General features: G+C 35.1%; 2 protein-coding genes across 4 annotated transcripts; one reads left to right on the top strand and one right to left on the bottom strand.

The window, feature by feature from the left end:
• The first annotated feature begins 689 nt into the window (after window positions 1-689).
• Window positions 690-3,960, top strand: LOC140006056 (probable inactive poly [ADP-ribose] polymerase SRO5). The gene is made up of 5 exons (XM_072047677.1): window positions 690-2,077; window positions 2,162-2,397; window positions 2,481-2,617; window positions 2,707-2,802; window positions 3,642-3,960. Exons 1-5 carry the CDS (start codon window positions 1,509-1,511, stop codon window positions 3,729-3,731), a joined length of 1,128 nt encoding a protein of 375 aa, XP_071903778.1. The 5' UTR covers window positions 690-1,508; the 3' UTR covers window positions 3,732-3,960.
• A 395-nt stretch (window positions 3,961-4,355) lies between these two features.
• Window positions 4,356-10,003, bottom strand: LOC140004548 (putative pentatricopeptide repeat-containing protein At5g08490). 3 transcript variants are annotated; one of them, XM_072047676.1, is made up of 3 exons: window positions 6,525-10,003; window positions 6,133-6,406; window positions 4,356-5,254 (listed from the first exon to the last, which is right to left on the bottom strand). In XM_072047676.1, the coding sequence occupies exon 1, from the start codon at window positions 9,344-9,346 to the stop codon at window positions 6,785-6,787; it is 2,562 nt and encodes an 853-aa protein (XP_071903777.1). In that variant the 5' UTR covers window positions 9,347-10,003; the 3' UTR covers window positions 4,356-5,254; window positions 6,133-6,406; window positions 6,525-6,784. The 3 variants fall into 3 exon arrangements, with proteins under 3 accessions (XP_071903777.1, XP_071903776.1, XP_071903775.1); XM_072047675.1 differs by having other exon boundaries at window positions 6,219-6,406; window positions 6,512-10,003; XM_072047674.1 differs by having other exon boundaries at window positions 6,512-10,003.
• Between the last annotated feature and the right edge of the window lie 2,714 nt (window positions 10,004-12,717).

Raw genomic sequence — 12,717 nt, forward strand, 5'->3', positions numbered from 1 at the left:
ATAGAAGATGAGCTACATGTAACCTTTTCACAAGAAGGTAAATTTTTTTCCAAGAAAGTATCCATAATAGTTATTTTATAATTCTTATAGTACATTTTTATCCTGTTTTTTAAGCGTATTTTTTTATCTAGCACTTTAAAGGACAAAAAACATAATAATTCTTTAAATTAAAAAATCTACTCTGAACGACATATTACTACTTGTAGGACAGAAACAAACTAAATGATGGTTCAACTTCTTAATTGTAGTGATTTTCGTATTTATATTTATCGTTCAAACATGTCTCGATCTTTAGTTGCCTTTTTTTCCTTTTAAGGTAAATTCTTTTTCTTTCTTTTGGTAATAAAAAAAAAAGTTTAGAGTAAAGAAAAAAACTTGACACAACATATGCATAAAAATTTGCAGTACATTATAAAACCACATAAATTGTTATTAGAACTTATCTAAAGTACCACACAAAAAATCTCCCCACTCTCCCCCCAATGCCGCCCCAACATCCCTCCAATCCCTAAATCCCATCTCCAAGAAAGCCCCGCCACCCATAAAAACAGCTCAAGATTTTGACCGTCTTTTTTTATTTCAACAAAAAGCACCGGCCCACCAAATCAAGGTGCGGTCACACACGCAGAAATCATATCAAATCAAACCGCCCATACAAAACTATATAAGCAAAAATTAATTGAACCCACCTGAAAGAAGAGTTAGTATTGGCTTTCCAGTTCAAGAAAACTTGAGGCGGTGTTTACCATTGGCTGCTCCATCCCAGGCCACCTCCCCACTTTCTCTCTTCTCCTTTCCTATTAGTACCAGTTTACCATTTCTTTCTTCTTCTCCTTCTTCTCCACGTAAAACCCAGAAACCAATTCTCCTTCCAATTCCAAGAAGGATCACATTTTTCTTTTTCTTGTTTTTGGAATAGTAATACATATCCAGAATCCGTATATTTCCAATTTAGTGTTGCGTAGGAAAGTTGTTTCCTTTTTTGTACCCATAGAAACTTGATCTTTATATAGTGTTGAGAGTTCTGAAGGTGAGCTGCTTATTCTACAGAGTTCCCCAAGATCAATTTTTTTTTTTTGGTTCTTTTCTTCAGCTGAAAACTTGTTTTAAGATTTCTTAGCTTTCTTATTAAAGATCTCGGAGAAAAAAACTGTGCTTTTGAGATTCTGTTTCTTGCAAAATAGTGGTAAAGATTATAGGTTCTTTGCCTTTCTTTTTTGGTTGTCATTTTGTGAATATTCTCCAACTCTGCAGAAGTTCTTTTTTCTGGAATTCTTGCAAGCATTGATAGCTTTGTGTAAGAATTCAATTCCAAACAGAGCTTTGATTTGATTACTTGTATAGGTTTTTTGTTCCAAAATGGTTAAAGTTCAGAATTTTTTGCTTCCTTCTTGGTTTTAGAATTAAGAACTTTTATTAGGCCAATTGGTAGTTTTCTTCCTCAAGGCGGTTTTTTCCTGATTTTTTGCTTCTGCCTCACGGCTTTGACAAATTCTTGCACAACAAATATGTCGGTTATGGAGAGTAATCTGCAGCAAAGTCGGTTTCTTGCTGTCCCTCTTAAGACTAACGATGAATATCCCGATGGGTTCATGGCCTTAGCTCCAGAAAACAGCAGAGTTGATCAAGAAGAAGATATGATCAGCTCAGAGCCTAATAATGCTGATGATCAAGACATGGTTTCTGATTGTGAAAGTAGCACCACCAACGAAGAGGGATTGGGAATATTTGGTGATTGTTCTATCAAGGTTGACGAAGATGATAAGCAGCATGAATTTATCAAGCAAAGATTTGTTTCGAGTTTGACTGAACAGGGGCTTACGCATACTCAAATTGAAGCCATTCATAAGAATGCTTGTTCTAGCTGGACAGCTCGAGCAAGGTTTATGTCTTTTTCCATCTTTTCTCGAGCTTTACAGAAGAAGACTGAAGGCCATCCTAATGTGAAGCATGCTTGGTATGGCGCATCTAAAGATGAGATCAGAAACATATTTCTACATGGTTTCGGTAACACTTTAAATGATGGAATTTATGGCCGTGGAATTTATCTTGACCCTTCTGATTCTCTTCGAGAGAGGTAATTTTCGGGAATGATTGTTTGCTTGATTTAATCTGTCAAAGGGATTTATTATTACCCTTCTGATAAATGCTGTCTTTGCAGTATTCAATCCTCAGTTGTTGATGAAGATGGGCTCAGGCACCTAGTGCTTTGCCGTGTTGTATTGGGGAGAATGGAGATTGTTCATCCTAATCAATCTCATCCCAGTTCTGAGGAGTTCGATTCAGGGGTTGACAATTTATTGTCTCCTAGAAAATATATTGTTTGGAGCACTCACATGAACAATCAAATATTCCCAGAATATGTTGTCAGTTTCAGACTCCCATCCAACTTGAAAGGTAAGTAATTTATAATGGATTTGGAGTTTCTGATGCTGTTAAATAAGTCTAAGGTTCTGATTTTTGGCGTTCTTTACTTGCAGGATGTCAAAGGATTTCAACTCCCCTCAAGATGCCTAGCTCACCTTGGATGCCTTTTCCAACATTGATAACTGCACTTGCAAAGTTCTTGCCGCCTAATAGCATCAAAGCGATCCAAAAACATCACAGTGATCATAGAGTAAGTGTCTGGCATTCCTTAGCCTCATGATCTTGACAGTCCCATCTGCATACTAAACTATGCTCCGGTTGTCAATTTTGGAATTTCAGGAAAAGAAAATCACAAGACAAGAATTGATACAGCGAGTTAGACGAATTGCAGGAGACGATTTGTTGGTGGCTGTCATAAAATCCTTTAGAGACAAGGTCTGACTACATGCAATTAGTTAATGGGATTGCTTTATTTCCCATTCTTTAGGATTACTTCCCTATATCCTTGTAATCTTTCTTTCGAGATTTCTGCATGGTATATGAATGTTCCGGGATCATGTTTTCACATGTAGTTTTGGCTTTGCACCTAATTGTTTATTACAATTCTGGTGTGGTTTGCTCATGTGCAATAGATGATTGTTGCCTAAGTTGATTCAAGATATTCAAGTTGACAATTTGGAAAATAACTTCTGTCAAAAGCGTTGAGGTCCACTTCGTTCTTGGCTTTTGAGCCATAGCAGGATAACTTGCATGAGAATAGATCTGCTTTTGTTTTGGTGGTTGAGTTAAATTTGGTAGATCCCTTGAAGATACAAGGTTGATCTACAAGTTTTTCCCTAGAACCAAAAAAGGTTCTTCCAAAGAAGCCATGGTAAACTGTAGTTTGCAAGTCAAAATTGATTTTAGCTTTGAATGTAGTCATTCCAGTCCGTCTACTATTGGAACAGACGAGAAGAAAGATCCTAGTGGCCTTTGAGAAAAAATGCTAGACAACCTGATCTTATAGCCAAGTTGTAGGCAAGTTGCAGTGCATCTTGTGTCAATTTCCACCTGTTGTAGTGCTGCAATCCTCGTAGGGAGTTATGGGATTTTGCATATTCTGTTATCCTTCTCAAAATATTTTTCATATCATTAAAGAAGAAAAGAATTGCCTAAATAAATGAAAAGATCAAATCCAATACATGATCTCTCTCTCTCTCTCTCTCTCTGTATAGCTTCCAATTTATATGCTCGTATTCGTTTCTTAAACTGAAAATTCCTTAATTTTGTCACAGATGGAGACATCAATGGTATTTCCGCCAAGCAAGAAGCCAATCAAGTGCCACAAGCAGCGTGGAAGAGCTTGTGGTTGCTCCAAAAATTGAAGGCTTCAAACTCTTTTAGAAGGCAAAATGGATGCTTCGGAGTTCAGATATAGATACAACTAACCTCATAGGCCTGATGACTTAGAAACAACATATGTGCAGAAAATAGCAGAGTAGTTTCTTAACCATATAGCACTTTTTCTGGTTTTTTCTGTTGTAGTCCATCATTACAAAGTTGTTGCCATAGCAATTTGGCTGATCAGCAATGAAAGTTGGTTTTCTTTCATAATGGATTTGGAATTTGCAAATTCCTGTGCCATTGCATCTGTTCCATCATCTGCATCATGACAGCTTAGAGCATTTTTTATGGCTAGAAATGGACCAATTGGTTCTTCAGAGTAGTCATGCATATTAAAACTGTGGGCAGTGACATCAACCTTCTGTCTTTTCCTGGACCACAGTGAATTTAGGAGCTAGTAATACTTTCTGTAAACATCAATAAGATAATAAAAAGGAAAAAAAAAAACAAAGAGGAAGAAAGAAGAGGGGAAAAAAGGAGATGAAACAAAAATCCCAATCTATAAACGAACTTGGAATTATACCTGAGTTAAGCATTACTAAAAGTAGACCTCACCAAAAATGTTCAACGTTTATTTTGTGTTTAAAGTGATTTAAATAAGTAAATAAAAGAATAGCAATTTGTTTAAAAAGATAAAATTGTTCTTGAACGATTGTACGTACTCACAATTATTCCTATCCTGTGAAATCTCGAAATGATAGAACTATATCGAACTTTGCAAAGTTAACAACTTTTCTTGAAAACAAAAATTGAAATACACAATCAACTAGCTAAGTTAGGCACCTCAGACTGAGCTGTGCTGATGGGCTGACAATTCAAGCTGTAAAAGCATATTCTTGGAATTTAAAATCCACGGCCAAAGTTTTTTGTCTAAACTATTCTGCCTTGTTGCAGAGGCATACCAGACTGGACAAGACAACGCCCACCAAAGTTTGCCCACTTGAATTATTTCTTTGCCATTGGATTGTTCTCTGCAATTTGCAGCTGCAACAGCAAATCCCGTGTTCATACCAATACCAAACCATGCTTAGCAGTTAGCAGACTTCGGCCACTTGAATATCCGTGTGCACATAATTTGGTCAAAATTGGTATGGAATAGAACAAAAGAGCAATTTAAGTAATTGAATTCCAAGCTTCGATTGATTATGTCCTCTTTCTATTTGATTGCAATTCCTAAGACACAATCAAAGATGATAATTCGATGTGGGATTAGGGTGAAATTTTCTACACAAAGGGTTTCAAAGAATTTATCTTGCAGTTCCACAGAATACAGACATGTTTTGAATCCATCCAACTCTCATGAAAGAACCAAACACAATACCATTCTTGAGATGAGCCTAAGGTCAGCAAGTCAAAATCCAAAATATTAATCCGCAAGAATTATTTCACCTCCGCGACGTGGTCGGATCAATTTCACTCTCGAAGTTGGGAAGAATCACCAGCTCCAAACAAGCTTATGCCATCCATGGAGATTATATGAGTTAACCAATCAATCCCATTGGTCCTGTAATCAGCATACAGCCATGATCAGTCAAACTAATGCAGCTGAGGCAGCAAATAAGATGGAGATAAGACTCTGAACAGATGAGGGGATGTTCGTTCTTCTTCAACTAGTTTTCAAAGTAAATAGAACTTTTAATTTCAAAATATGAGACATGTCTACATATTTGCCTATTTGGCCTTTTCCAACCTTTCTCCAGGAAATAAAGATACACCACCCCTCAAATTGATATAAACAGGAGCTTGCCAGCTGATTGCTCATAAAACCTATGCAACTAAATTCTTGTGACACTAAAACAATTTGATCCGAGTAATGCTGCAGATTTTCCTAAGTGTTGATGTATATAGCTATTGTGAGCCAAAAAAAAAAAAATACACCACGTCCCAAGAAGGAATGAATAACACCCACTTATATAACAGGCAATCTGATTAAAAACCCAAGACACTGTTATAGAAATTTTACACATTTTGTCAAAATAAATAACATACTGGTATAAATTTTACACACTTTGTCAAAATAACATACTAGTAATGATCATACAATGTTCAATAGTCATAACTACGAGATGGCAAGCATCACTCGTATTTGGAAATTTTACAACAAAAGAATTCTGGTTTCCAAACTCTTTCAATTTGTTCTATGCATCTTGATGGAAATGAGACTGTGCATGTCCCCTAGATGAAATGGAATAGAAAAACTTAAAGTCAGGAAAATCTCAGCCTATTGAAAACTCAAATACGTTAGCCAATCCCGAACTTAATGTAAAAGAACATTGTTGCATGACAACATAATGGATCTAGTCAAAATTTACTATGACATTATGCAAATCAAGTCTGGAACTTTTAGTTATTATCTTATGCTTCAATCAAGATAAAGTTTACCCAATCATACTGACAGAAGAAAGAACTTTTCCAACATAAGATGAAAAGCTTTTCAGCCAACGGTCAGAGTTTCTCAGCTTCATTACTTCTTAATGACTAGAAGTGGAAGTGGATATTTGTTAATGCTATCCCATCAGTCTGCTAGATGCCTTTGACCACAAAGATGTGATCTTAGCTTATGCCCAAATGCCACTTGTTTGTAGGATGTAGAATTCAAGGGTCACACCAGCAGAAGCAGCTTTGCTATGTGCCTAGAATCCAGAAAAGAGTGCACCTGCAGAAAGGAAAAGTTGGATATCAGTTGAGTATAAATTCAGAGAAAAGCACTACAAGTGCATTCATGTCAAAATTTTACTGAAAGACTACATGTGGAACATACCATCATTGTCTACCTGCAGTTTGAACTGAGAGAAGCTTGTCACGATTTTGACTAAAAGAAGAAAGACAACCAACTCTCATTCCACGATAACAATTCAACCACAATGATTCAGCTGAACAGCTAATGGATCAGTAACAATTCAACCACAATGATTCAGCTTAACAGCTAATGGATATCAGTAATTGTCTTTCTTATTGCTCTGGTCTTATGAGCTACTTTTCCAGGTATCAAGTGACCTGCTCGCCAGTGATTTCAAGTGTCTTTGAAAGTCCCCTACCTTATAAACTCATAAAACTCTCTGATTTGATGATCCAAGATGCCCAATGTCTCATAAATAACGCATCGATGCGGGTGAGAATAGTCTCCAGCTAGAAATTCGTTTTTCCTATTCTCTACTTCAATCCAACTGCAACCAGCCGGCTTCTTCAGATCTCTCAGCCTCATCAGCTTCCTCATTTTCAGGACATTTTCCCAACTAGAATTCGAAGCGTATAAGTTTGACATAGCTATGTAGTTTCCAATATCACTTGAATCGATTTCAGAAAGGCGATCAATGACGGAACGTGCCATTTCAACCTCATTGTGGATTTTACATGCCCCAAGCAATGCCCCCCATACATTGGCATTAGCCTTTATCGGCATTTTGGTCGCAAATGAATATGCTTCCTTGATTCGACCTCCTCGTGCAAGGAGATCAACTAAACAGGCATATTGCTCCATACTTGGTTTCATGTGGTGCACCTGTTGCATGGACTCAAAAATCTTCAATCCTTCATCCACAAGACCAGTATGACTGCAAGCAGATAGGACAGTGGTTATGATAACATTATCTGGTCTCAGACCTGACTCAAGCATCTGATAGTAAGCCCCAACAGCTTCTTCACCCATTCCATGCATGGCATATCCTCCAATCATTGATGTGAACAGAACAAGATCCTTTTCACTAGCCGACTGGAAGAGATTATATGCAGATTTTATGTTTCCACATTTTGAGTATATGTCTAAGAGAGCTCCCTTAAGATGAACATCTGCAAAACAAGCCCTTATCACATACCCATGGCACTGCCTCAGCATATTGACAGAGGCTAATTTAGCACATACAGGAAGAAGGCTCATGATGGACATGGAATCAGGCTTTACACCACAAAATTGCATCTCATGAAACAGACTGAGAGCTTGACTAGGACAATCATTTTCAGCATAAACTCGCACCATGAGATTCCATGTGGTCAGATCCCTCTCTGACATGCTCTGGAATATCAATGCTGCATCTTCATGTGAGCCAAATTCTGCATATCCTGAGATCATTGAATTGTATGTAACCAAATTTTTCTGTCCTGACATGTGTTTGAAAATTCTGTATGCATACTCCAAGTTGCCGCACTTTGCATATGCATCAAGTAGTGCATTCGCAAGAGTCGGTTCTTTATTACCAAGCAAAATGCTATACTTTATAGAAAAACCATGAGCTTCTCTGACCTTTTCTATCCTGGACAAAGTAGTAAAAAACTGTATTACTGTTAACATAGTAATAAAATCAAGCCTCATTCCTTCCCTCAACAGGCAGTGCAAGAGATCAATAAATTGAGTTTCATATTTATTCTCACTAAGAGCATCCAATATGGAGTTCCAAGATATCAAATCTTTCCTAGATATCAACAAGAATACATTCAGTGCAGCTTCTTTGCAGCCACAATTGGAATAAAATCTAATTAGGGCATTCTGTACAGATGTATCCTTGCATAACAGAGAATGACGAACAACATATCCATGGATTTGCTTTCCAGCCTGCAGATTAGATAACTGGCCACATGCAGGAAGAACACTGACTATGGTGATAGGGTCTGGTCCCATTACATCCATGTCAACAAGTTCATGAAACAACTCCAGTGCTTTCAACCATTGACCACATGAGTCATATCCAGAAATTATTGAGTTCCAGGACACCAGATCTGTAAATTTCATCCTCTTGAACAAGGTCACAGCATCTTCCATTTGTCCAATCCTCAAGTAAAAGCTCAAAAGAGCATTTACCACTGTAATCTGTGTTGCCAATTCGGCCCGTCTTAGCACATAGGAGTGGATCTGCCTCCCAACCCAATGACCAACAGTGTCTTCCAAATGAGCACAAAGAGGCAAAACATTTACAATTGTTGCATAATTTGGTGGAACTTTCAATCTCAGCATCCACTGAAACATTTCAAATGCGTCATCTACACTATGATTTTCCATCAAACCAGCAATAATTGCATTCCACGAAATAACATCTTTCTCAACAATTCCATCAAAAACAGCAAAAGCATCCATTACCAACCCCAACTTTGCATACATGGAGACCAGAGCATTCCCTACTAATGTATCAGAATCCAATCCAGCTTTTTTAGCGTAGCAATGCACACATCCACCCACACTCAAACCTCCATAACGCGTGCACACTGGAAGGATTATAGCAAGAGTTACAGTACTCAATTTAGGTTCCTGGGCAGCATGCATATCACAAAACAACCGCGCTGCTTCAGTATCATGAACCCGAGTGCCGGCAAAACCAGACAAGATAATGTTCCACATGACTGTATCACAATTCTTTATTTCCCAGAACAGTTTCTCACAATCATCAAGAGCTTTACATTTAGCATACATGTTCAGTAAAGCTTTTGAAACAATCTGGCAAGAAACATGGCCTTGTTTAATAACATGGCTGTGAAGAGCCTTCCCCAAGTTTACATCTGCTTTTGCAGCACAAGACTTGAGAGTATCTGCAAAAACTTGGTAATCAAGTTTAAAGCTTGACCAACATTTTAACTTATGGAAAAAGAGAGAAAATGCTTCTCTCATCTTCCCAACCACAATCCAACATCCCTTCAGTAATAAACACTACAAAACTCAACTCGGGCTTATCCCATTTAACATGGTCTAACATTAAATCATCAAAAGATAATCTTGAAAAATAAGTTTATCTTAAACCGTAGTTTTCATTGGATAATACTACAAATAAAGATATCCCCATGGTACCCATCAGCCATAATGGAGACTCATGAGTTCACAAGTAGTAAAAAACCAGGAATTTTGTTTGAGACACTTCATCAAACACATTATAGGCGTTACCAAATATTAGCTGATTTAAAATGTCAAGCACAAATTACGGGAAAACATTTCGCATTGAGAAGATTCTGACTGGTGGGTTTGTGAAGAAGAATCGAAATTGAGGCTAGGTGTAATTGGAAGAGGGCAGTATTGGTTCGCAGGGCAATGGCGAAACAGCAATCTGTTCGATCTTCTGGGGTTAATTAACAATTATAGTTATTCGATGGTATTGACAATTCGGTACTTTAGGAACAGATTTATTTCATTTCAGACCCAAATCAATAACACTGGACACCTAGTCCCGAGTTCGAGCCCTGGTCCAGCACGCGTAAATTAAAGTTGTTTAGGGTTCTTATTCTTAGAGTAGCCATATTAAAACAGATTAATTTTAGCATTTTTATTTAACTTTCTATCCATTTCAACAAGGGATTGAATGGGGTCTTAGAGCCGAATCTTGGGTCAAATCCGCCTATGGTGGCATGCAAATTTTTATTTTTGGTAATTTTTTGTTTTCTAAGTGATTTTCTTATCAATTATTATGTTTTTTATTAGACATCTTTACTAAATTATTAGCTATAAATATGTATAGTCTAAGGCTATTGTAGAACATTCATATAGTAGCCGAATTTAACGACTGGTTGTTAGTGCAGTTGCATTGCGTGCAATTTAGTTTGGTTAGTATGCATATTTAGACCTTGTTTGGATTGTTATTTTTAGGATTTTTTGGAGGAAAAAATACTGTAGCGGTTTAATATATGTAAGGTAAAAAAGTGATTGAAAAATGTGTTCACGGAAAACGTAAAAATTTTTTGACAGAAAATCACAATCCAAAAAAGGGAGAAAATTTTTTGATATACAGTCTCGTTATAATATTGTATTAAATATATATATATTAAGAATTTTATTCATGCATATTACTTTTCAATTATTACAATAATAAAATATAACTGTACATTGAATAAAATAAATAAAATACAACCACCCGATTGAACTGCGCGAAATGACAATCCCACTGGCACCATTCCACATTTAGCAGGGAAGAAATGACGTTTCTTTTCGTGACTAAATTATACATGACTAATCATGAGGCAAATTGTTTAATTTTTTATGTTTAGGGTCCGAAGTGAAGTGTTAATTTATAGTATATAATGAATAAGGAAATTTAGTGTAATTAACTCTTTTTAAATTTTGTAGATACCCACACATACACACATATAAAACAAGTTACAATACTGAAATTTAATGGACTAAATATTTAAAACCAAAAAAGAAAACGGTTGTGATAGATATGCATGTGATATATATATATACCAAACTGATTTAAAAAAAAAAAAGACTTTTCCTCAGATCCAATATAAACAAACTACCTAATCTTTTGATTATGAAATTAGAGAAGTTATCCCAATAGAATGTGTCAACTTTGTTTACCTCAAAGAAGAAAAAATGCATTTTATTTGAAAACTACAATAATTAACAAATATTGTATATTTTTTTCTTATCGAAAATGTTAATGGCACTCCCTATGCAGAGAAAATAAGAGTAAAAAATCTAGAAAAATAAACAAAGAGAATCTAGAAAAACAAGAGTAAAAAATAACCAGGAAATTAAAAAAAAAAAAGGAAATTCAAATACTCAAACATGAATAAATAAAATAAGTAAAAATAAAGAGATTTAAAAGTTGAAAATACATACCATGTATTTATTGCCATGAGCCTAAAAGAAAAAACAAAGTATTTATTGGCATGACGAGTATAGCAGGTTAACCATGCTTGTTCTTCTTCTGACCAAATACTAAGAACTTGTTTGTATTGTTATCTTTTAGAGTTTTTGTAGAAAATATACTGTAGCGATTTGATATATGTGAGATAAAAATATAATTGCGAAATGTGTTTATAGAAAATGTAAAATTTTTTGGAGGAAAATATCTTTCCAAACCAATATAATTAAAAGAGCATCCATGGTCATTTTCTTTTTTTATACCAATATCAATCAAAGGCGCCTATATGCAAACGCATTTATCTAAATAAAATTTTCCAGTTTATTTACTTACCAAAATAATAAGTTCAAAATTATGCAACCCACCCTATTTGGATTACCTATTCTTTCTACTTCTGTTCTAAACATGAGAGAGAGAGAGAGAGAGAGAGAGAGAATTTGCAATACAAAATTATATTTCTGTTAAATAACAAATGAAAAATGCAAAACATGTGTTTAATCAATGGATTAATTTTTTATACACTGACAGTGTATACACTATCACCATTGGACGCATGACAACTCATATGAATTTAAATTTAAAATTCAAAATTTATTCATTTATTATGCATCCAACCATGATAGTATATACACCGTCAGTATATGTAAAATTTATTCTTAATCAATTTGCGCAATGTAGCAGTATTTTTTTCCTTTTTAATCCTCCTATCTATATCTATATGTATTGCAGAAGGGATTTTTAGCAGAGACCCTCTCAATGGCTTCTAAACTTCTCATTCTTTTTTCTAGATTTTTGTATTTATTTTAATACATAAAAAGTAGTGGGTTATAACTAACCCTATCACCAATCAAATTTAAAATTTAAAACATTCCCACTATCTACTTCATAAATCGTTTATACTTTATTATTTATACTTTAAATCCTTTTTACTCCTTAATTAAAGACAAATACTCATTCGTATGCTATTTTAATACAATGTTATATTTTTAGAATTAAGAAATATTTATCCCAAACTAACCATATAATCACCCCAACAAATGAGTTTTGCAAATTACAATCACGTTTCACAAAAATCACAAATGTGCAACTAATGTAAAGTGCAATTAAATAGAAAGTTGAGGAGGTAAAGCACGCTAAATGTAAGGTTAAGGGATTTATTATATTTAACCCTAAAATAAATCCCAAGAACGGAACAAGTAGTGGATTATAGATTTTTGTCTAGATTTCTGTATTTATTTTAATACATAAAAATTATTGGGTTATAACCTACCCTATCACCAATCAAATTTAAAATATAAAACTTTCCCATAATCTACTTCATAAATCATTAAATATATTTATACTTTAAATTCTTTTTATACTTTTGTATTTATTTATACTTTAAATCTTTTTTACTCCTTAATTA

This window comes from Coffea arabica, chromosome 4e, assembly GCF_036785885.1.
Source record: "Coffea arabica cultivar ET-39 chromosome 4e, Coffea Arabica ET-39 HiFi, whole genome shotgun sequence".
NCBI classification, from domain to species: Eukaryota; Viridiplantae; Streptophyta; class Magnoliopsida; order Gentianales; family Rubiaceae; genus Coffea; species Coffea arabica.

What these genes read in the sequence shown, in the direction of transcription:
- LOC140006056 (XM_072047677.1), top strand. Translation starts at nt 1,509, where the DNA reads ATGTCGGTTATGGAGAGTAATCTGCAGCAAAGTCGGTTTCTTGCTGTC. An exon ending in ACTCCCATCCAACTTGAAAG is followed by an intron (nt 2,398 to 2,480) that starts GTAAGTAATTTA and finishes CTTTACTTGCAG; the next exon opens with GATGTCAAAGGATTTCAACT. An exon ending in AACATCACAGTGATCATAGA is followed by an intron (nt 2,618 to 2,706) that starts GTAAGTGTCTGG and finishes TTGGAATTTCAG; the next exon opens with GAAAAGAAAATCACAAGACA.
- LOC140004548 (XM_072047676.1), bottom strand. Translation starts at nt 9,346, where the DNA reads ATGAGAGAAGCATTTTCTCTCTTTTTCCATAAGTTAAAATGTTGGTCA.